The sequence below is a fragment of the Paroedura picta genome, chromosome 1 (genome assembly GCF_049243985.1).
Source record: "Paroedura picta isolate Pp20150507F chromosome 1, Ppicta_v3.0, whole genome shotgun sequence".
NCBI lineage: Eukaryota > Metazoa > Chordata > Lepidosauria > Squamata > Gekkonidae > Paroedura > Paroedura picta.
Genome location: NC_135369.1, coordinates 83,674,777 through 83,698,448, shown reverse-complemented (window position 1 = coordinate 83,698,448; position 23,672 = coordinate 83,674,777). Strand labels below are relative to the sequence as shown.

The following is a 23,672-nucleotide window of genomic DNA, read 5'->3' as shown; positions in this document are numbered from 1 at the left end:
ATAAGATGACCAACATTTCCACTCAAAATACAGAATTTGTTACATTACATTACAGTACCTGTCACTGTCACCATTGTACGGCTGCAGCGCGACCGCAGCACCTCTGGCCCGCCCCTGCATCTCCCTGTGACCGGCACTAGTGCGCAAGTGTGAGCTCTGCGTAGACAAGGGGCGGGCTGGAGCGTTGCTGCTTCCTGCCGAGCATAACGGGCTGGTCACGCCGAAAAGGCTGGCACCCCTGTCTCTCTGGTGATGCTTGCCACAGCCACGCTGATGACCCACCGTGGCTGCGCTGGATACCGCGCAATACTGGATGGTATGTAGAATGAGGTGGGCGGGCATCGGGAGGACACTATGAGCACCAGGCGGGCATCGGAGGACACTATGGGCAGCTATGACTATCCCAACTGAAGTGCACCCGGCGTATAGGATGACCCCCCCCCACTTGGAGGCATGTTTTTCAGGGGGGGAAAGTAGTCTTATACGCCAGCAAATACTGTAAGTCTTTTAAAGGAAAAAAGTGCTGCTGCATTTTCTCATTCCATAGGCCACAGACACGGTGGTCCTTAAGTGATCCTTCCAGCTTGAGTAAATTGCAGCAATGAGCAGTTTGGCAAAGGGCTGAACACAGGCAATAATGGATTCGCCCTCCTTCTGCTCATGGTGGTAGAAGAAGAAGAAGAAGAAGAAGAAGAAGAAGAAGAAGAAGAAGAAGAAGAAGAAGAAGAAGAAGAAGAGTTGGTTCTTATATGCCATTTTTCTCTACCCGAAGGAGGCTCAAAGCGGCTTACAGTTGCCTTCCCATTCCTCTCCCCACAACAGACACCCTGTGGGGTGGGTGGGGCTGAGAGAGTGCTGATGTCAATGCTCGGTCTGAACAGTTTTATCAGTGCCATGGTGAGCCCAAGGTCACCCAGCTGGCTGCATGTGGGGGAGTGCAGAATCAAACCCGGCTCACCAGATTAGAAGTCCGCACTCCTAACCACTACACCGTTACACCAAACTGAATGTGTGGTGCCTTGCAGTCTCAGCCAACTGGATCTCAATGTGCTTTTGGAGTGCGCTGACTATCATATTGTACAACGACTCTTTGACTTTAGCTAGTTCTAGGAGGCCTTGGGCAAGTGTGAAAGTGTTAGGACTGCAAACACTCAGCAGTGTACTCTGCTTCTTCCTTGGTACAGAAACATTGTTTGCCTCTAGGAAGCATTCTAGGTGGGAGATAGATGATTCCCAGTTGGTGGGAACACTCAAATCAAATCCCTTGACTTGGCCAGTGCTGGCCATAGCGATTAACTATTGCTTGGGCCTCCAGGGACAAGAGTGCCAGAACCAATCAGATGATCCCTGTAGGCAGTAGGGCACTGCAGCGAAATCAGCGGAGGCTGGGCCCAGTCTGTAGTTGTGCCGCAGCCAAATGGGCAGGCTCTTCAGAAAGCAGGATGCAGGCAGCAGGGCACTGCAGTGAAATCAGTGGAAGGTTGGGCCGTTCTCTCTCAAGTGGCACCCAGCCATGAGGACTCTCCTCAGAAGGGAGACTATGCAGTGATTTCAGTAGCACATAGTCTAGACAGCCCTCCAGGACAAGCAAGGCACCCAATGCTCAGCGTGGTTCCCCATTTGCGGTAGATCCTGTTGCTTGCTGGGACAGGTTGCCTAGCACAGCAATCCCATCCTCATTACCAGTTTGTGACTTCAGTAGTCACAACATAACACCTTTGGCATTTTCAGCACCAGACAGATACTGAACAAGGAAACACGTCAACCCAAGATACCTACACTTCCTGCCAAACAACCTGATTGGCTTTTAATGGGGCCTTATGATTAGACTATAACTGATGCATTTCATTGGCTGCAGCAGAGAAACAGAAGTGGCTGTTGATTAGTCACAATATAATCCCTGTAGTAGAACAACCACAAGCATCGTTCAATGTCCACATACTTGTATGTTAAACATTCAGCACAGCTTGGCATACCTTGTGGGTCTGTGCTAGATCGGATGTGGATTCTTGCAGTTATGCAATCTTGTATCTCATTTTCGAGCACGTTGCTGTACACCCTTTCTCAAATGCAACCAACCTCTGGGTGGGGGGAACATTAGGTTCTTGGAGTCACACATTGACTATCCAGCCTAGATTAAAGTCAGTCCTGTAAGTATTCTTGTCATTGCAACAGAGAAACATGAGAATAAGCATGGGGTGCAGCAATCACCATGCTGAAAAATGTATATTTTGATTTCATTTTAAACTATCATGTTACTGACACTCATGGCTGTGAAAAGAGATTTGACTGGATTTGCAATGTCTGGCAGAATGCCAGAAGTGCCATGGGAGCAGGAAATTGCTAAACAGGAATCCTATTGACTAGGCAGGAAGATTCAATGCCCCAAGCAGGCGTTTTACACTGTGTGGTTACCCCAGACTAAGCCCACAGAAATCAAAGTGCTCATGTTAGAATAGTTGTGTAGGATTACTGTTACTCTCTCAGAGCACCCTGTTGCTGATTTGAGTGGGTTTTAACAAAAGAAAGTCAAAGATTTCACCATGGAACTCCTGAACTGGACTTGGTAGATGACTCTGATTGCATTTGTCAAGACTTTAATAAAAATCAAACTTTTTGATCCACTGCAGATGTTCAAGTGGGAGTAATGAACACACACGGGGGGGGGGGGGGATCACAGCAGCAAGTTCTGTCCCAGCCATGGAATGTCTGCAGGGAGCCTGAACATGTATTGGAATGTCTGTACAGAGCTTGCCTGTGCTTTTTCATGGTCCTCAGCAGATTGTTGTAAATGATCAGTTGAATATGTAGCCCTGGCCTAGACAGCCCAGATTAGCTTGATCTCATCAGATCTCAGAAGTTAAGCAAGGTTGACCCTGGTCAATATTTGGATGGGAGACCATCAAGGATTGGAACTCAGAGGCAGGCAATGGTAAACGACCTTGGAATGCTTTTGCCCTGAAAACCACATGGGGTCACTGTAAGCCAGCAGTGACCAAAAACCTATTCGCATATGTACAGCCTCTATAGACATTCCAGTATGTGCACATAGGCTAAGGATGGAGCTTGTATAATTTGAGAAGTAATATCAAATAGAATCATAGAATCATAGAATCAGAGTTGGAAGGGGCCATACAGGCCATCTAGTCCAACCACCTGCTCAACGCAGGATTAGCCCTAAGCATCCTAAAGCATCCAAGAAATGTGTGTATCCAACCTTTGCTTGAAGACTGCCAGTGAGGGGGAGCTCACCACCTCCTTAGGCAGCCTATTCCACTGCTGAACTACTCTGACTGTGAAAATTTTTTCCTGATATCTAGCCTATATCATTGTACTTGAAGTTTAAACCCATTACTGCGTGTCCTCTCCTCTGCAGCCAACAGAAACAGCATCCTGCCCTCCTCCAAGTGACAACCTTTCAAATACCTAAAGAGGGCTATCATGTCCCCTCTCAACCTCCTTTTCTCCAGGCTGAACATTCCCAAGTCCCTCAACCTATCTTCATAGGGCTTGGTCCCTTGGCCCCAGATCATCTTCGTCTCTCTCCTCTGTACCCTTTCAATTTTATCGATGTCCTTCTTGAAGTGAGGCCTCCAGAACTGCACACAGTACTCCAGGTGTGGTCTAACCAGTGCCGTATACAATGGGACTATGACATCTTGTGATTTTGATGTGATGCCTCTGTTTAAATGTTTTTATTAAAATACTGATAATTCTTTTCTATGACAATATGATCCTAACTTGAGAGCTAGCTTGGTGTTGTGGTTAAGAGCAGAATTTAATCTCAAGAGATGGGCTTGATTCCTGACTCCTCCTCCATATGCTGGGTTATCAACATCCAGGTGGAGTCTGGAGACCTTCAGGAATAACAAGGCCAGCTGGTTCTGGGAGTGGCGGCATATAAATGAAATGATTAAATAAATAAAAATAAACTGATCTCCAAAGAAGGAGGAGAATTGATCAGGAAGGAAGGAAGGGAGGAAGGGAGGAAGGGAGGAAGGATAAAAGAGGGAGAGAGACAAAGAAGGAAGTAGAGGGAGAGAGGGAGGGATGGAGGGAGGGAAAGAGAGGGAGGGAGAAAGAGGAAAAGAAAAGAAGGGAGGGAGAGATGGAGGGAGGGAGAGAGGAAGGAAAGATAGAAAAATAAGGAAAAAAGAAGGAATGAAAGGAGGGAAAAGAACGGGAGAGAGAAAGAGAAGAAGAGAGAAAAAAGACAGAAAGAGAAAGGTGAAAGAGAGATGGGGAAAGAGAAAAAGAGGAAGGAAGGAAGGAAGGAAAGAAGGAAAGAAGGAAAAGGGAGAGAACGAGGGAGAGAGTGAGGAAGGAAGGAGGGTGGGAGGGAGAAGAGGATGAAAAAGAAAGAGGGGAAGAGGAGAAAGGGAGAAAAGAAGAAATGAAGGAAAAGGAAGAGAGACGAGGAATGGAAGAAAGAATGAAAGAGAAAGAAAAAGAAAGACTGGAAGGGGATGGAGGGAAGGAGGGAAAAAGGAAGAAAAGAAGAAAGGAAGGGAAAATGGGAGAATTGAAGGAAGGAAGGAAAAAGAAAAAAGGAGGGAGGATGAAAGAATGAAAAAAGGAGGAAGGATGAAAGAGAAGATGGAAAAGAGAAAGATAGGATGAAAGAAACAGAAAGAGGTAGAGAAAGAAAAAGAGAGAAAGAGGGGGAGGGAAGGGATGAGGAAAGGAAGGCATCAGTTCTGGAGAAAACAACTGCTTTCAAGGGAGAAACACTGTCTCTCCTATTCCTCCATCCAACAATGTCTACACAGGTCACCACTGATTCCACCTTTCCATCCAACCCCACAAAGGCCAGGCCAGGCAGGCTGTGGAGGAGTCGGATGCCACCTTCCTGCCGCCCCATCACCCAAAGGTCAGGCCAGGCAAGGTTGGTTTAAGGAGGGCTTCCTCCTTCCCATCAACTCCTGTCTCCCAAAGTAGCGATCCCCAACCTGTGGGCTGCGGACCACATGTGGTCCGTTGACTAACTGGAGGTGGGCCGCGAAGAACGCCTTCTGCCCCCCCACCCCGGCCCTTTACTTCATCCACGATCTGGCAGGCACACATGGGACTATCTCATTGCAGAGAAACAAGCTCAGGGTTCCCATTGATTTGTCATTGTCATGAGTTAAAATTTCCATGAAAATAAAATGTTCCTTATGTTCATTGCTGTGGCGTGTCTGTATCTTATTTTGAAGGGATGTTTAAACATTACCATAGCGAACAGAGTCAAAGAGCGTTAGGGCAGTGGACCTCAGTAAAATTGTCAAGCATTGAGTGGTCCCCGGTGATAAAAAGGTTGGGGACCACTGTCCCAAAGGACACGGTGAACAGGTAAGGCTGTAAGGGGTGGACTGCCTCCTTCCCATCCCCCCACATCTCCCAAGGGCCTGGCTGGGCAGGGAGTGCTGTTGGATCCTCCCAGCCTCTCTGAGGAGAGGGAAATCAAAGAGCACTTTGACAGCTGGCTGCAGGGCCATGGGGAGGTGCTGTGAGCCCAAGTCATGTTAGTGAGGACTCCCCAGAGGAAATGCCTTGCCAGGAGCTCCCAGATTCACCCAAGCTTCAGCTGGATGAGAGCTTAGCCTAGCCAGATGTTCAACAGGCAGAGAGCTCTGACCAGCAAGAGGGAATGGAGCTGCTTAGATTCTGAAGTTGCAGGAGCTCCTCATTCTTCTGCCCATCCTCCAACTGCAGCACTCTGCCTTGTCAGCCCACCTGGCTCACCTGAGCCAATTAAGCAATGTTAACTATGTGCTGGAAGAGCGCTCCACTCCAAAAGGCCCCACAACACTTTACCAAGACATTTGCTGACTGCAAAAGTATGTGAGTCATTCATTATATTGCCTGTCCCTTTGCATTCTGGTTTTGATTTTCTCTTCCTTCCTGTCAGCTCATCTGTGCTTCCTTCCAGCAGAGTGCTGAAATTTGAGACCAACGCAGGAGGCAAAGAAAGTAGCTGGCTTCTCTCCCTTGCCTTGGGAAGAAGCTGATAATGGGGCAACTTACCAATAGCAGAGAAGCCAGCTCCTCATCTACCCAGCAAGTAGCAGGAGGAGTAGGACATTTAAGTCCAACAATTGGCCCTCATTATTATTATTATTATTATTATTAAATTTATAGCCCGCCACTCCCTTGTGGCTCGTGGCGGGTAACAATATCGCAAATCCCCATTAAAACCCCATAAAACAATAATAACATTGCCAATATTGCCGGCATGGCAAGAATGGCAGCTCAACTCCCCCTCCCTCCCTCCCACTACTAGCGGGTGGAGAGGAGGTCCTGATGATGTTTTGCTTCGGGTCCAGAACCCGAGTCCCCGGGGGAGGCATAGATCTATTATCAGCCCCGGCCTCAACCATAAACCTGGCGGAAGAGCTCCGTCTTGCAGGCCCTGCGGAACGTTGAAAGATCCCGCAGGGCCCGCAGCTCTCCCGGGAGCTCATTCCACCAGGTCGGGGCCAGGACCAAAAAGGCCCTGGCCCTGGTCGAGGCCAGGCGTGCTTCCCTAGGGCCGGGAACGACCAACAGGTTTTCACTTGCAGAGCGCAAGGCCCTGCGAGGGGCATAGGGCGATAGGTGGTCCCTCAGGTATGTGGGTCCCAACTCGTGTAAAGCCTTGAAGGTTAGAACCAGAACCTTGAACCGGATCCGGGCAGCAATTGGCAACCAGTGCAGCTGCCTCAGCACTGGCTGGATGTGGGCCCTCCAAGACGTGCCAGTGAGGACCCTAGCAGCTGCGTTTTGCACTAGCTGAAGTTTCCAGATCAAGGACAAGGGAAGGCCCGCGTAGAGCGAGTTACAGAAATCTATTCTGGAGGTGACCGTTGCATGGATCACTGTGGCTAAGTGTTCGGGGGACAGGTAGGGCGCTAATAGTCGGGCCTGGTGAAGATGGAAAAACGCCTGGCCCGCTACTTTTTTGACCTGCGCCTCCAAAGTCAGGGAGGCATCAATGGCCACACCCAAGTTCCTGGCCTGGGACGTGATGGTGAGTTGCGTCCCTGCCAGGGTGGGTAAGCGCGCTTCCTGGTCCTGCCCCCTACGTCCCAGCCACAGGACCTCCGTCTTGGAGGGGTTGAGTTTCAGGCGACTCTGCTCGAACCATTCTGTCACTGCTTCCAAACATCTGGCGAATGGTTCCGGGGGGGAGTCCGGGCGGCCGTCCATGAGGAGATAGAGCTGGGTGTCATCAGCGTACTGGTGGCAACCCAGTCCAAAACTCCGTACCAGCTGGGCCAGAGGGCGCATAAAGATGTTGAATAATGTGGGGGAGAGGACCGCCCCCTGAGGGACCCCACAAGGGAGTCTATAGGAACACGAGAACTCATCTCCCACTGCAACCCTCTGAGTCCGGTCCTGGAGAAAGGAGCGTATCCAGCGTAACGCTGTGCCCCGTATCCCCGTGCCGGCAAGGCGGTGGACCAACAGCTCGTGGTCCACGATGTCAAAAGCGGCCGACAGGTCCAGAAGAACCAGCACTGCCGACCTGCCCTTATCCAGCTGGTGACGGAGGTCATCCAACAGGGCGACCAGCACCGTCTCCACCCCGTGGCCAGGTCGAAAGCCAGACTGATATGGATCGAATGCCGAAGTTTCTTCCAAGAATGCCAGGAACTGGTCTGCCGCGGCCCTTTCAACCATCTTGCCCAGGAACGCCAAGTGCGACACTGGGCGATAGCTGGCGGGGTCCCGCGGATCCAGCGTAGATTTCTTCAGGAGAGGGTGAACCACTGCCCCCTTCAGCTGCTCAGGGAACTCCCCAGACTCCAGGGAGAGGTTGATAATGTCCCTGAGCTGGCCTCCTATCTTCTGGCCGCCTCCTTTGAGGAGCCATGATGGACAGGGGTCAAGGGGGCAAGTGGTTGCCCTAACCGAGCCTAGCAACTTGTCCACTTCAGAAGAAGAGAGCCGCCTGAAGCCATCAAACGTCACCTCCAAAGGCGGCCAACAGGCCTCCAGTTCGTTTACTGTATTAACTGTGGCGGGAAGATCGTGGCGGAGAGACGAGATTTTGTCCGCAAAATAGCTCGCAAATGCCTCACGGCCGAGTTCCAATTTGCTATTATTTTGGTGCCCCTCAAGGGCGGTAAGGGATCTAACTACCCTAAATAATTGGGCCGGGCGAGAGCTTGCGGACGCGATTTCCGTGGCAAAAAAATTCACGTTTTGCTACTTTCACCGCCATCTCATACGCCCTCATAAGCGTGCGATAAGATGTTCTCGTAGCTTCGTTGCGAGTCTTCCGCCACACATTGGAAGAGTGCTCTCTCCCTATTGGTGGCACACCCCCAGGGAGGACTAATCAGGTAGGGAATGAGTTGTCTGCATGCAACTTGAATTTTCTTATGGTTAAAGAAAGATATAAAGAATTGATTGGCCTTATTTCTAGAGGTGGGACATAGTGAAGGAACTAAATCTGTCAGAATTAGAGACTGATGGGCATATGTATCCTTAATTGTGGAATGCTGACAGTACTTAACTGAGACTCTGCCATTATGCTCCACCTCCTCTCAAGAATGGAGGAAACCATACAACATCTTTTTTGAAGTAGGGTAACTGGCTGTGTAGAGATATCTCCCTCGCCCCAGCCCAGAAAAATACATTCTAACCTATCATAATATTACATTATACTATGCATTACATTACATGACAATCTCCTGTTCTTATCTATTATTCTAAATAAACAAAATAAAGATAATGTATGGCTCTTCTGGAAGATTGATGAGGAAACATGTTTAATGACAATTATAGATGAACATATAAATAAACATGAAAGTGGGAAATTGCTAGTGCTCTCTGCAAAATACATAGAAAATGAGGTAAAAAACCTTTTAAAGTATCAACAGACAAGCAAAAAGAAATCTAGATCATGTCCAGATGAAGCTTTGTGTGTGCTTATTGCTAATAGAGCACCCCTAGTCAACCCATAGCAAGGAGGCATATTTATTTATGCAGATAAGTTGTGTGGAATTAGTAGAACAGCGTGTGAACTCAACAGACGGTTGCTGCCATCTTCTACAGAAGATAGTATTTTATGGTGCTGTTCAAACTCATTTTCCATTAATAAATAATACCCACCTGGTGGTGAAGTGAAAGAAAAAATCCCCATAAAAAAAAACAAAAGCCTTATAATTCATTTATTGTATATCTCCTGTCTGTTTTCCTCATTACTGTCAGAAAACAAGCAAATCATCACCATGTGAAAAGAACAGGGAAAATGTCACGAATGAGCTACAGATCTTTATGCTTGAGAGCAGTGGTTTTTGGTATGGCGATCTCCAAGTCCAAACCCAGTTAAAAACAAAGAATGTCAAAGATCCATTGCAGAAGCCAAAGATCCACTTTGACAGACTTTGTGAGCCACTTTTGGGTCAAGTAACCGCACAGTTAATATCCCATAGGCCACCTGCCATGTTTCTTCTCTTGTTTCAGGCAATCTGTTCCTGCTTTGGAAATGCCCTTATCACTAGCTACCAGACTGATAGATAATGCCTCCTCCCCATAAGATCAGAATGTATCCCTTTTGTATTCCAGAACTCACAGTAGTGACTGTGAACATATTGCATAACCATATGACCTCAGACCTATGAGGACAGAAGGCAGGACCGCATCACTGAACCCAAGATCCATCCAGGCACTATTTCTCTTTTCTCTATTTCACTATTTCACTGAGTGACATTGTTGGGCACAATCCAAAGTAACTACTGCCTTTGTAAACAGATGTGCTGATATGAATCCAGGGGCGCCTTTAAGATCAACAGAGTTTTATACAAGGTACAATCTTTTGTGCGCATGCAGACTCTTGAGATACAAGGAAGTGGAATTACCAGTCCATACAAATAGGTAGAAGGTGAGCAGTAAATTAGCATGCAGGATAATGAAGATGTTTAACAGATTCAAGGACCAAACTGGAATAGCAAACTTAGTTTATATGGTTATCTTTTGATAAGGTCTAATTCCAGGGGAAAACATAGTGAAGGAAATAAATGTCAAAACTGGACATTGATGGACAGATGTATTCCTAGTTGTAGAATGTTGAGAGTAATTAACTGATGCTGTGCCATTTTGCACCATCTGTCTCTTCTCAAGCATAGAGGTGACCTTATAGCATCTTCTTTTTTGAAGTGGAGTGAATCAGAGATGGGCTGTGTAGAGGGGTTTCCCCTGCCCCCAGACCAAAGACCATGCATGATATTAAACGGATATGGAGAATATCCTACCGGGGGCATTGCAGAAGATGTGTCTCAAATTAGGAATTTCCTAATATTTTTCAAATAATCTCCTCCAGTGTGATGATTGGCTCACTGGGAGACTTCTTGCTCCTTTGAGCACTTCCCCTCCCTGCTTGCCTCCCGAGTTAGACAGTTAGGATTTTCTCTCTCCTCTTTTTATACAAAGGTTGTTTCTCTTCACAATAATCTATATTGTTCTTTTAAGCATCTTGGTGCTGTACCCCTTTGCTTATTTAAACTCTGTCAACAACACTCACCCAAGAAGACCTGAGGTTTTTCTTATGATTACTCTGCAATCCTGTCTTCTTAGCCCTTCCTCATTAAAACAGCGCAAACGAGTATGAAGACACAAGCCATGTATTGAAGGAACGTGGCCAGATCAAGCAGTCAGGGGAAAAGCCACTAGGCACTGTTCCTTTAAGAGAAGGTCCTCCAAACTGCCGGGTGAGAGGTTTGGTCGAAGATGATGTCACTCGGCTGCGGGGTGCGAACCAGGAAACAGAAAAATCCCGGGGAAGCAAAGGTCAAAGAAAGAGCCGAAGATGTCGCATAGTCTTCTAAAGTGGATTTGTGTTTGAAGGCGCCCTTGTATTAAAAAGGTAAATGGAATGCGTTGGTTTTTGCAAAGTCTAGCTTGAGAAGAGGAAGTTTTTAAAACACGCGAGTTTCAAATTTTATTGGCTGCGAAAAGGAGTAGAATGCTTAAGATCTGGTGTAGGTACGGCTTAGCAGCGTTTAATGTAGCTAAATGAATATGTTAGAAGGCTACTGGAGCCGCCCTTTCCTGGGCTCACTCTTGGGGAATGCCGTGGCGCCTCCCTCCGTACAGGGATGCAGAGGCTTGTGGTGCACTTTCACTTCTGCTTGCCTCCCGGCCATCTGCCTTTTGGTCGCGCAAGTTCTCGAAAATCGGGTTGTCTCTTTGCAGGCTGTACAGCCTGATCCTGCTGAACGTCAGACCGGTTGAGTTTAATAGTACTTGACTTCGTATGCGATAGCTCTGTTTTATGTGGTTTTCAGAACTTGAAATTACTTTTGTATGTTTAAATAGCGCTAACAGCATTTATGGAAGAAAGTCTAACGTCTTCTATAAATCAATCCGGGTTGCTGTGACGTCTGTGGCTTTCATGGTGTCAGACTGTCACTGGAGTTAAATTCCAATGTAGTTCTCAGACCATGGGCTGCTACCAGAATGCCCTGACTGGTAATCCAGCCTTTTGCAGGGGATGCAAACTTCACAGAAATTAGAGTTACTTAGGAATAAACAGAAGCCGTGATCCACAAGCCACTTAAGGAATTGGGCGTCTGACTGTAAGAGAGCCAGTAGTGACTATAGAATTGTACTAGGTCCAGGGTAGAAGTCTCTACTGAGTGATGAAGCTCTCTAGGTCAGGGGTAGTCAACCTGTGGTCCTCCAGATGTTCATGGACTACAATTCCCAGGAGCCCCTGCCAGCAAACGTTTGCTGGCTGGGGCTCCTGGGAATTGTAGTCCATGAACATCTGGAGGACCACAGTTTGACTACCCCTGCTCTAGGTGACCATGGTCACTCTCGCTCAGCCTAATCGAAACAACTGTATTGTTGTAGTAGAGGTAATGGGGGAGGATCAGACTAAGGACCCCGCTCTGAGATCCGTAGAGGAAGGGTAAGGTAAAAATATAGAAATGCCTTATTAATTTACATTGGGACCTCAAATCATAGTCAGCATTGTGCTGGTAAGGCAGCTGATGATCGGGGCCAAAGAACTGGGGCAGTAATAGAAATGAGCGTAGAACTAGGTAGACAGCCCAAAGACCTGAATGTTTGCCTGAGGCGCAAAACAAAGTTAGAGTCCAGTGGCACCTTTAAGACCAACAAAGTTTTATTCAAGATTTAAGCTTCCATGTGGGTGGTACCTGACAAAGTGTGCATGCACACAAAAACTTTATACCTTGAGTAAAACTTTGTTGGGCTTAAAGGAGCCACTGGACCCAAACTTTGTCCAAAGGGCTATGCCTCTTTTGCCTTATTTTTGTATTTTTCTACCCCATGAGCTCAGTGCTGGGAAATCAAGAGGCTAGAAGACAGACTCCTGCCCCTCCCCTTCAGGGCAGCCATCCTAACAGAACCAAGAGCTTGATTCCATCCGGATTTCCCCTGTTCAAAATCATAGGTGCTGGGATAAGGCTTTACAGAGGCTAGGAACAAGCACTGTCATGCTTCCTGCTGAATTTCTTTTGACAAGCAAGGTTCCAGCAAAGTCGCTTTTATGGGACCTTGCTAATTCTGTTGCATAGCATTTGTATAGTGCTTTCAAGTGTTCAAAATGTTTTGTGTATATGTTATTTGCCTTACAACCACTCTATTACGTTGGTGAATCTTTTTCATGCATTTTCAGAGGTGTGGGTGGGAAGACGATGCTGAGAACATGGAGCTTGCTGAAGTCTACCTAGTATGTCCCTGACTCATAGCTCATTCTCCTAACTGCTGTGCTACATCAGCCCTCATCTGAGCAATTCAGTTCTGAACTCTGTTGCAGGCAAAGTTAGCAACCACTTGCGCTGTGAAGAGGAAGATGCAGGAAGAACATGTGTCCTTTGATATGAGTGAAATGGTGTCTAAATGGCTTAGGCAGGTGTAGCTTGGATTATTTCTCTTATCTGTAATTTCCTTTAGAGTTTAGCTTTCTGGGATAAGGTTTTCAGGAGCAGTTTGCATTTTTATTACAAAAGTCCATGTTGTTAGTCATAGAGAACCAGAAGACCTTAACAGTGAACAGGAGGAGGAAGATGATGTCCTTGGATGAGATGCAGAAGACAGTAGACAACCCGGTAACTCTTTCATGATCATTATGTGCCTTGTAGACACTGATAGAGTTTTACAAATAGATTTCATTTTAAATATGCATGTGAGATTCATGACGTGATAACTTTTGTCAAAAATCTGAGTGACAGCCATGTCATTCAGTGAGCAGGCCTTTCCTATGTCGAATAGTGCCTTTTCAGTAGTGGGACATCACTAGAGTGCTTCCGCCTTGAGGCCTGCTTGGAGCCTATCTGACTCTTTCTTGTGCTACCCTCAAAATATCTTCTCCCCAGGGTTTTTACTAAGAGGTGGGATCTTTTAAAATTATTTCTCCGTCCTGTTTCTAACCTGAGGAATGTTTTACAAGGATCATTTTAGGCTGCTGTTGTTCTGCTCTGGCTGGGATTTTAATGCTTTATTAATTTCAATTATTTTTGTAGTTTTTATTATGATTTTATCATGTTTTACTTTGTGAGCCACTTTCAGGTTTCAAGAGAAGCAGCATATATATTTTCAAAACCAATAAATAGTTTAATTAGATATAAAATAAGTGTTTCAGTCTCTGGATATCTATTGGGCAGAAATAGGCTTCTTCTATACTGTGTGTGTGAGTGTGTTCATGTATGTATGCATACAGAATAGAATCATAGAGTTGGAAGGGACCTCCTGGGTCATCTAGGAAAGTGGTTTTTGCTTGTAAATACAACAGTCTTCCTGGATGCTTTAAGACTATAGAAATACACTCACACACATAGATGGTTTTAGTTTCTCAAGCATCCTTAACTCAAAACTTCTTTGAATGGGCAACATTGGCAGGTTGGGTTTAATGGTGAGAGAGATCCTTCTTCCAAACTTTGCTTCTAGCCATTTATACTTTTCTTTTGGTTAATATAATATGTGAAAGGTTAGTATACTTTTTCCCCATGCAAAAGGCATAGTAATTCTTTTTCCATTTTCCTTTATAGGTTATTCCGTATACTGGGACGATCCTTGGTGGCCTTCAGCCCCTAGAGTTGGTGATAGTGCGTGGTTTTGTCCCAGAAGATTCAGATAGGTGAGGATTAAATAGTTATTTCCAGAAAATTATCTTATGGTGGATGCTGCAGGCAAGCTGGTGAAGAAATGATAGACATGCATATTTGATTTTGCTTGCTGCACTTTTACAGGAATTATAGAAGTCTTTCTGTTACAAAATTTAGACTTTTGGGAACCATTTATACAATGTACCACTGCACAGAACCACAGATTCTGTGATGAAAAATACCCTGGTGTAAAATAAGTCCCCAACCTTGAAAATATGTTTTGTTGTTGTTTTGGAACTGCTGTAGGTCAGATGAGCTCATACTTCTTTTAATACCAACTCATTAGGTCTCTGTATGTGAAGATTTATGTTTTTTTAATTGGCTTTTTCATCTTCAGGAGTGGAAAGGGTAGAATTTAGATTTAATACATCCACAGCATGTTGAAACCTGTGGGTGCCCAGAATGCCAAATCAGTGACAGCACCCTCATGAGGCAGATGGAGATCTGGGCCTCCTATTGAACTGTACCAAAATTTTGGCATTACAATATCAGATATGGAACTTGGAGCAAGCATGGGAAGCAGTCATAAAGTTGCCCAGACTTGCCTTGGATGGTTGGAATTGTTTTGCTGTTCTTGTCCAATGCGCTGAATTGACCCATCTCTTTCAATTTCCTGCAAGGTTCCAGGTAGACTTCCAGTGTGGGAATAGTGTGAAGCCTCGTGCCGATGTTGCCTTTCATTTCAACCCTCGCTTTAAAAGATCTGGTTGCATTGTTTGCAACACCCTGCAGCAGGAAAGATGGGGCTGGGAAGAGATCACTTATGCAATGCCTTTTGAGAAAGGAAAGCCATTTGAGATTGTTTTTATGGTTCTGCTTGATAAATTCCAGGTAAGCTTCTTGGTACTAATGAATGGGTTTAGTAATCTATCATGCCTTCAGACCCAATGGGTGTGATCCAGACAAAATTAAGCATCAAAGACTTGTTGCTTTCAGAAGGAGAGGGGATAAGCATGGACTTCATTCTTCCATTGAAATCAAAGTGACTTCAGTGCTGTGTTAAACAACTTGGTCATTTCTGAATTGGGTTCCTTCCATGTGCTGCAGGTTAATTTGCTTTAACTGTTACTCTGCTGATGTGAAGAAAGCCAGACTTGGGAACCTTGCCTTTATTTTCAGAACTGTTTATAACAAACAACCAAAAAGCCTCTACCAGGCTGTACTTTAAAAAGTCTACCATGTGCCCAAAACCTGTTTGAGTATGGCAGAAGTACGATGTTTAAATAGCACATTTCTCCTAATGCAGTGTCAAATTCCTGTTCCCTATTGGATTTCCTCTCTACTAGGTTGCTGTAAATGGGAAACACCTGCTGCTCTACAAGCACAGGATTGGCCTTGAAAGAATAGATACACTTGGAATATATGGAAAAGTGCAAGTCCAAATGATTGGATTCATTTCAAATAATGTAAGTTGTCAGTTATAGAAATACTTTTCCATATTTTTAATCTGTTTTTCCTTGTTATAATGGCCTGAACTCAACAATAGTGAACAAAATGAGTCTGTGAGAAACAACCAGGAGAGGAAGTTATTGCCTGGGGCCATAAATCGGGCGATAAACTTTCAGTGGGGAAGTGGCCAGTGACTCTGTTGTCTCCCCTGGCAAACTGTCGCCATTTTAAGCAGGACAATGCCTGCCAGAGTGACATCCTCTTGTTGGTCACAAAGACGCACAAAGTTCAATGATCTTTTTTTTAAAAAAAGCAATTGGCTTTGGGGAAATAATTTGACATCTCATTTTTCCATATGAAATTAACAGATGGGAAAAGGCCAATGCTTTTGCAACTCATTAGTCACACCACTGCCCAAGTTATTTGACAACTCTGCTTCGTAATTGTCCTTTAGCTACCAAGAGACTTGGCTTTCACTCTCTCATGACTGCATCGCTGATGAGCCTGAGATTTTTATTTGAATGTGAATGTGAAACACCAGTTGGCTTGTGAAATTTTAACTGAAGGCTCATAGCTGCCCTGTGAATGTTCATCTGTCAACTTCTCTTTTCTCTGCAGTCTTTGCAGGGCTCTCAGCCATCCTTGCTAGGGGCAGCCAACGAAAAGGCAGGAGATGTATGTATTTGCATTCTCTGTCTAGGTTCACCAGGGGTGATTGTCTCACTATTTGACTAAGTGTTCTTTTTCTTTTTCCACAGGAAAAAGTACCAGGAGGGTCACAATTTGTAAGTATATTTCTGAGGCTGCATTCATTCACTAGCAAAAGGTTTGTCTGTAACAGGCACCAACACAGGCTTTTGCCCTGTATGTATTCACACTCGCCTCACCTTGCCAGACCATGTCTGAGTTTGGGAAATATTCGTTTGAACTCCAATTTGCTGAGGCCAGGCCTTCTCAACCAGAGTTTCGTGAACCTGCCCCCTCCCAAAAGGGCCAATGATGGGGCTGGAGGGGGTGGGAATGGGAGGGGCCCAGGTGGGCATGAACAAAGCTATGCTTCCCAATCATATTCTGCATGATCGTGCCATTTTGGGGGCTTCTTGAAGCCTGAAGAATGTTTCAGGGGTTTCTCAATGGTAAAAAAGTTGAGAAAGGCTGGCATAGGCAAACTGGAGTTTGTATCTCTCCCCACAAACTAGGGTTCCAACCTGGCATTAAAATAGAGTTTGGAATCACATTGTTTGGAATTTGTTGCCCTTCTGTCTCCCAATCTACCCAAGCACCTATAAGACATTATGGCAACCTGGAGTTTTATTTAAGGCTTCCCAAATTCAGCGGCCTGCAGTCATGCTTTATTCCCTACTGAGAGGTGGAAGAGAAGCGTGAGTGCTGCAGTGAGATGTGTTCATTCCTGTCACAAACTGCTCTTTGTGGCTATATTCAGATATTACAACAATGTAGATCAGTTTTGAAATATAACACAAAATGTATTAAAGTAATGCATGCTTATAACATTGTATGAGGTTTTTTAAAAATGCGCGTAACCATAGAGAACAGCTCAGTTTAATGCTTGCTTTCCTGCCTGCCTAATTAAAAAGGGGGCGGAGGGAGAATATTCATTTACTGAACTCATTGGGTTTGTAGCTTATCAGCTGTGTTCAGACTGGCTGCAGTGGTGCATCAGCATTTTTCCTCTTCTGTATAGCAGGGCAATCTTTCTTTACAGTTACTACAAGAGCATGGGCTATAAACTGCTTTGAAAACTGGATATTATAAGCAACTTAGTATGATAAATCATTACTGAACAGTCTTTCCTGCCTTTGTATACAAAGGGTCGCTTAGAATTCTATTTTTGAGAATCCCTTACACATGATTAAAAATGGAAGAGGAGTAGCTGCAGTTTTGGTGACTATGAAATGTTAAGAGGTCTGAGAAGTAGATTTCCAAATGCTGATATTTTCTGCTAGACTTCCTATGTCTGACCCTTTGTTACATCATATCTCTTGTAATAAAGCTTTTAGTCCCTTCTGTCTTTCATAACTTTGCCTTTATTCTCATGGCCCTAGAGGAGTAATGCACTTAGGGCAAGCAAGCACCGACTAGCCATGTTTTACATATAAGCAGACAAGTATTTGAACCCATCTGATGTTCAGTTGTAAGGATCCTGGGATTGGAAATCCTACAGGAAACATTCCTTAGTGAAAAAGACCACACTAGCTGACAATGTGTGATGCTTATTATCTGACTGCATGTGAGAACCAATGCTGGCCCCAATCCAGAAATTTTCACTAACCTCTCAAAATTGCACAGGATAACATACACATGGCTGTTTAAATTTGAGTTCAGGAGCACCTTGGAAACCAAGAAGATATGTGACAAAGGGAGCTTTGACTCTCAAAAGAATGCATTCTGAACATCTTGTTGGTCTCTGAGTCGCTATAGAACATGAATCTAGCTCTTCAACCAGCCCGGCTAGTCTACATGGAACAATCTACATGAAACAATCTACATGGATGTTGATAGCTTGATAAGGTACCCACTCATTTCCTGAGTTTCCAGCTAGGCGAAAGTTCTTGTTCAGCATTATCCAGTTGCAGAAAGACACAGGTGCATGCAACATGGTGGAAAACAATCAGGGCTTCCGGAAAGGAACCACCAGTGTAGCAGTGGCAAAAGCAGTTGTCATGTCTAGTGTGGATTTTCCCTTAGCAAAGTACCCCATCAGGTACCGTTTCAAACCTAAGAAAATTAGAGAGTGCTCAGCAACAGGTAGAACTAGGAAGGGTCATTTGCAGTATTACTGAACAACTTTATACTCTCATAATTGAAAAGAAGGGAATAGTGGAGCGATAATAAAGCTGCTAATTTTCAACAGTATGTGCATTCTCACAAAATTGCAGCCCGCTAATTTGGAGTAGGCTTAACAGAACCTGTTTGTATTCTCAGGTAGTTCCTTATGCTGCACGGCTTAATTCTGCTGCTGAGCCTGGGCGAACCATTGTCATTAAAGGAGAAATTAATGAAAATCCAAATAGGTTAGTAAACTGTATTGGTGCTTGTAATTTCCATTAGATTGCGTAATGTATTGCTGTTTTCTGTATCTGCATGTGTTCATTATACACTCTGAAATCCTAAGCAGTTACTCTTAAGTCCATTAAAATCAATGGGCACAGAATGACGTAAATCTGCACAGTAAAACTTCCAAATACCTTCCTGTTCATCAGCAATTCAACTGCAATAATATTTGGTGGATGTTCTGCAGTTTGCTGCTGATGAGTAAAACTTGCAAGCAGTTTAGTTTTCACAAGGGGAAAAAAGGGCTCTTCTGTTAAGCATCTAGTGAGTGGGGGTGGGAGGGTGTCTACAGGCAGGAAGGAGGTTAAACTGGAAACTAAATGAGCTCATGAAAGTAGGGAAGCAAAAAACAAAAGGTATCAGAGATGCTTTGAAAGACTGTAGAGAAGGGAAGAGAGATAAAGCTAGGAAGGGGGTTGAGAAACTAGGATCTAAATTAAAGAAAAGAAGCTGCAACCCATTAAAGCAAAGGTAATGAGAAGATGTACAGTGGAAGATGTACAGTGGAAGCGCCAATGTGAAAGGGATGCTGGGGATAATCTTTCACAGGTCTTAATGATTGGTGGGGGGCTATTTGAGCAGGAAAGGGAGTTCAGTAGCCAGAGCTTTAGAAGTTGGATAATTGGAGGCTGAGGCCAAAGTAGTGTTAGAAATGCAGGGCTGCATTTCATCTTGCTCAGTCTAGCTATCTTTGGTTGTGGCTCTCCAGCTTTACTGTGTATACGCACATTTAATCTCCCCAATTTCTAAGCCACAGATACCTTCCATATCTGCATTCAGTACTATGTATAATCTTGTGGATATATTTGTATCAGTGTTGCTCCCCTACCAGTCTCACATACGGAATCTCATAAGCTGAATTCTAGCTCATTCTGGTGAAAACAATTCAGAACGGTTCAAAGTTAGGGATACTTTCAGAGCTCCATGGTACAGGGTCAGATTATCTCTGCACCATTCTTTTGATATCGAATGGTAACAAATGCTTGGGACAGACTTTGCCTTGCAAAAATTGTACTGTTTCTGTGGGTGTGACTTAAGATGCTGCCTGAGTCCTTCATAAGTTGATAGTAAAACTTCCATAAGATGAATGAATGGATTGCTGCTGTAACTTAAATAGTCTTGCTCAGTGGTCCCCAACCTGCGGCCTGGTGCCGGGCCGCGAAGGCCATGGCGCCGGGCTGCAGCTCCCTCTCCCCGCCCCCCCCCCGCAGTAAAAAACTTCCCAGGCCGCAAGCTTGCGGCCCGGGAAGCTTCTTACTGCAGGAGGGCAGGGAGAGGGAATCGGGGCCGGGCCGCGCATTGCGCATGCGGGGCCCGTGCAAGCGCGGCCTGCTGCGCGGGCGTGGTTCGCACGGGTGCGGCCCGATGCCCTGCCGGTCCCCAGCCTCAGAAAGGTTGGGGACCACTGGTCTTGCTGACCGATACTTTTCAAAAAGATTCAAATTCAGTTGACAATTTGTAACCAGGACTTCTGTGGCAGCTGTTTCTTGTAAACCTTGCTAAGTTTCAGAAAATGTCCTGAGTCTGCCCATTCTCATCTCCTTATTTCTCCTGCCCCCCCCCCCAATTTGGCTGACTGATTAACACTGATGTTTTATTTGCAGCTTTCATATAAACCTTAAACCCAGTGACACATCAGATATTGCTCTGCATTTGAATCCCCGAATAAAAGCTAAAGTTTTTGTGAGGAATTCTTACCTGCATGACAGCTGGGGAGAAGAAGAAAGGAGCATCAATCACTTCCCTTTCTGCCCAGGAATGTATTTTGAGGTAACTAATTAAACAAAGTCAGCAACCTACACAATATTTATTACAGATGATCATGCCAGTTGAACACTTCATACTTAACACATTCTCCTCTCCAAATGTAATTTATTACCTAATCATGGGAAAACGTGGGTAAGATCATGCATTACACTTTTTCTGAGCAGCATATGGGAGTGTTCTCTAGGTCAGGGGTAGTCAACCCTGTGGTCCTCCAGATGTTCATGGACTACAATTCCCATGAGCCCGCCAGCAAATGGTTGCTGGCAGGGGCTGATGGGAGTTGTAGTCCATGAACATCTGGAGGACCACAGGTTGACTACCTCTGCTCTAGGTGGTAGCAGCAACACAGAAATAGGCACAAATCCATATTTCTGTCCCTGCAAGTAGATGTAGTGCATAGCACTTGACAGCCAACCAGCACAGTAGAAGTGGTACTTTTCACGTGGTACTTTTCAGGTTCCAGGATAAATCTTTCTAACAGCAAAGCAGCTGGCCCCATTACGACCATGAGAGCAACAATAAACTGGAACAATACAAAAGCTAGAGCTTTTTATGTGTTTTGGGGGACTCTTTGTTGTTGTTGTTAGGTGCCCTGTGGACAATGATCCTCCAGGCCTTCCTGTCCTCTACCACAGTGGTAGTCAACCTGTGGTCCTCCAGATGTCCATGGACTACAATTCCCATGAGCCCCTGCCAGCCTTTGATGGCAGGGGCTCATGGGAATTGTAGTCCATGGACATCTGGAGGACCACAGGTTGACTACCCATGCTCTACCATTCCCTGGAGTCAATTTAAGTTTGCACGTACTGCTTCAGTGACTCCATCCAGCCACCTCATTCTCTGTCACCCCCTTCTTCTTTTGCCCTCAATCGCTCACAGCATTAGGCTCTTCTCCAGGGAGTCCTTTCTTCTCATGAGGTGGCCAAAGTATTTGAGTTTCATCTTCAGGATCTGGCCTTCTAAGGAGCAGTCTGGGCTGATCTCCTTTAGGGCTAATCTCTAGGACTGACCGGTTTGTTCGCCTTGCAGTCCAAGGGACTCGCAAGAGTCTTCTCCAGCACTGGAGTTCAAAAGCCTCAATTCTTTGACGCTCAGCCTTCCTTATGGTCCAACTTTCACAGCCATACATTGCAACTGGGAATACCATAGCCTTGACTAAATTCACTTTTGTTGGCAGGATGCTGTCTAGATTTGCCATAGCTTTCCTCCCCAGGAGCAAGCGTCTTTTAATTTCTTTGCTGCAGTCCCCATATGCAGTGATCTTGGAGCCCAGGAAAATAAAATCTGTCACTAGGGGGACTCTTAAGTATGTATAAATGTGACATGGTAAATGAATGAGAAATCCCAGATTGAGAGCTGAGACTTCGAATGTTGAGAGTAAATTAGTGGTGTGGGTGGGGTGAGGACAAATTATCTGCTCAAGAACTGCTTACAGGATCCTAGACATTGACAGATTTCCAAATTGTCCTCTACCAATCATACAGGTCAACCAGTTTGTGACTCTCCAGTAGTTTATTTAGTGTCTCAAAGCAATGCTAATCTAAATACCCAAAATTACCACATCTAGATTATGAATGGATATTTTCATTGGCACTACCAAGGGATTATCCTGTGTTGCACTGAAGAAGAATCTACTTATAAGGTCTGATTCTATGCATCTGTTTCAGTTAAATTAGCTGCTTGTACCAAAGTGGTTAAAGATGTATGCTGTTTATGACAAATATTACCCTTCAAACTTCTTGTTTGTGGCTGCAGGGTGTGGTTTAACAAGGTCAGTTTGGGGCTTAGTATAGTGACCTGTAAAAATCAAAGGCTAGCATCAGTGAGGTGGAACCCTAACCCATGTGCTACTGCTTCACTTAAGAAAGTGTAAAGCGTTCCTCCAATGTAAGTGGCTCTTCCATTGGACAAAGAACCTCTTAATTTGAAAGGTTTGGTCTACCCCACTGTCTAATAGGCTTTCCTTGTCCTGTAACCATTTACACCTGGGCAGGTAAAACACATTCAGAAAATATTTTATGACAGGAATTAAAATTGTAGTCTTATTCATTCCTACATAATTTACAGAAAAATTTGAAAACTAGTTTGGTCAATCCTAATTTTTGGATAGATTGTAAACTTCCTCTCCTGCAGGATATTCATGAGTTAAATAAAGCTTTTGTTTGATTAAAGGTGCCAATCAGCATTTGTTTAACTTTCAGCTGATAATATTCTGCACTGCTCTCCAGTACAAAGTTGCTGTGAATGGTGTGCACACCTTGGAGTACAAGCATCGGTTCAAACAACTGGACAAGATTAACATATTGGAAATCTCTGGGGATATTCGACTGCTGGATGTCAGAAGCTGGTAGCCATGAAGCACATTCCACTTATACTGGAGGACAGCCTCTTTGATTTTGTTCTGTAACTGGGGAAGAAAGGAAACAGAAATAACGTTGCTCCAAGGCTCTAAGTGTCACAAATCTGCTTATATCTCAGAAGAAAAGCCATAGTAGATCAACTCACTAAACCTTCCCCTTCTGAATCCATTCCGTCAGAAATCTGGAAAAGAAGCACATTCCACTTATACTGTGAGAGAGCAGTGGGGCACATTTCTTTATTTTAACAATGCAGCCCATGTGTAGAATCAAGGGAGAGCATTTTAAAAAAATGCTCTCTCTTTCTATCCATAGAAAGAAGTCTCAGTATTATAGTTAACAACTCAATCACAGCTTATAGATGTGTAACCGTTCTCTATATGGAATGTCAGCTTTATGCAGGAGATTGTCAGTGCTGACTTCGCACGAGTGACTCAGTAGGCTAGACTAACAATCTTTCATCAGTCCCTAATTATTTCATAACTGAAAGACTGGAAGATTTTGATTCCCAAGGCTCTCTTTTTAGAATTTTTGTGGAAGGCACAACAAATGAGCAAAAGCCACTAGATGTTTCTGTTTTCCACTAGAAGTGCTGTGTTGGATCCCACTGTTGAGTTCTTTGGCGACTGTGTTTTCGTCCAATGCAAGAGGGAACACTGATGGACCAAGTGATAAGATGCAACCCACCATTATCAGTCCCTGCTTATTATAATAGCTGTAAAACTCTGAAAGAAGCTTCCATCACATCTTATTTCACAAAAAACATAGTTCAGCCCAAACCTACTTGGTTTTCTTTCTGGACAGCTAATGGGAAATTAAAGACTTGTATATTGTTCTGTCTCCCCCCCCCCCGCTGAAATCCCCACAGTGTCTATACAGCTTTTGAAAGTTCAAAATTGAATTTTAACTTCTGTGAAGCTATGTAGAAAGCTCATTATGTTAAAAATAAAACATTCTTTAAATTCAAAGTGTATGTGTGAAGTTA

At 44.7% G+C, this 23,672-nt stretch overlaps 1 protein-coding gene across 2 annotated transcripts; it reads left to right on the top strand.

Moving 5' to 3' along the window:
- The first annotated feature begins 10,662 nt into the window (after positions 1 to 10,662).
- Positions 10,663 to 23,655, top strand: LGALS8 (galectin 8). Of its 2 annotated transcripts, XM_077345438.1 has the most exons (10): positions 10,663 to 10,831; positions 12,958 to 13,043; positions 13,983 to 14,071; positions 14,720 to 14,930; positions 15,386 to 15,505; positions 16,107 to 16,163; positions 16,247 to 16,273; positions 18,435 to 18,523; positions 20,168 to 20,333; positions 22,532 to 23,655. In XM_077345438.1, exons 2-10 carry the CDS (start codon positions 13,002 to 13,004, stop codon positions 22,679 to 22,681), a joined length of 951 nt encoding a protein of 316 aa, XP_077201553.1. In that variant the 5' UTR covers positions 10,663 to 10,831; positions 12,958 to 13,001; the 3' UTR covers positions 22,682 to 23,655. The 2 variants fall into 2 exon arrangements, with proteins under 2 accessions (XP_077201553.1, XP_077201561.1); XM_077345446.1 differs by lacking the exon at positions 16,107 to 16,163 and having other exon boundaries at positions 10,664 to 10,831.
- Positions 23,656 to 23,672: the final 17 nt, after the last annotated feature.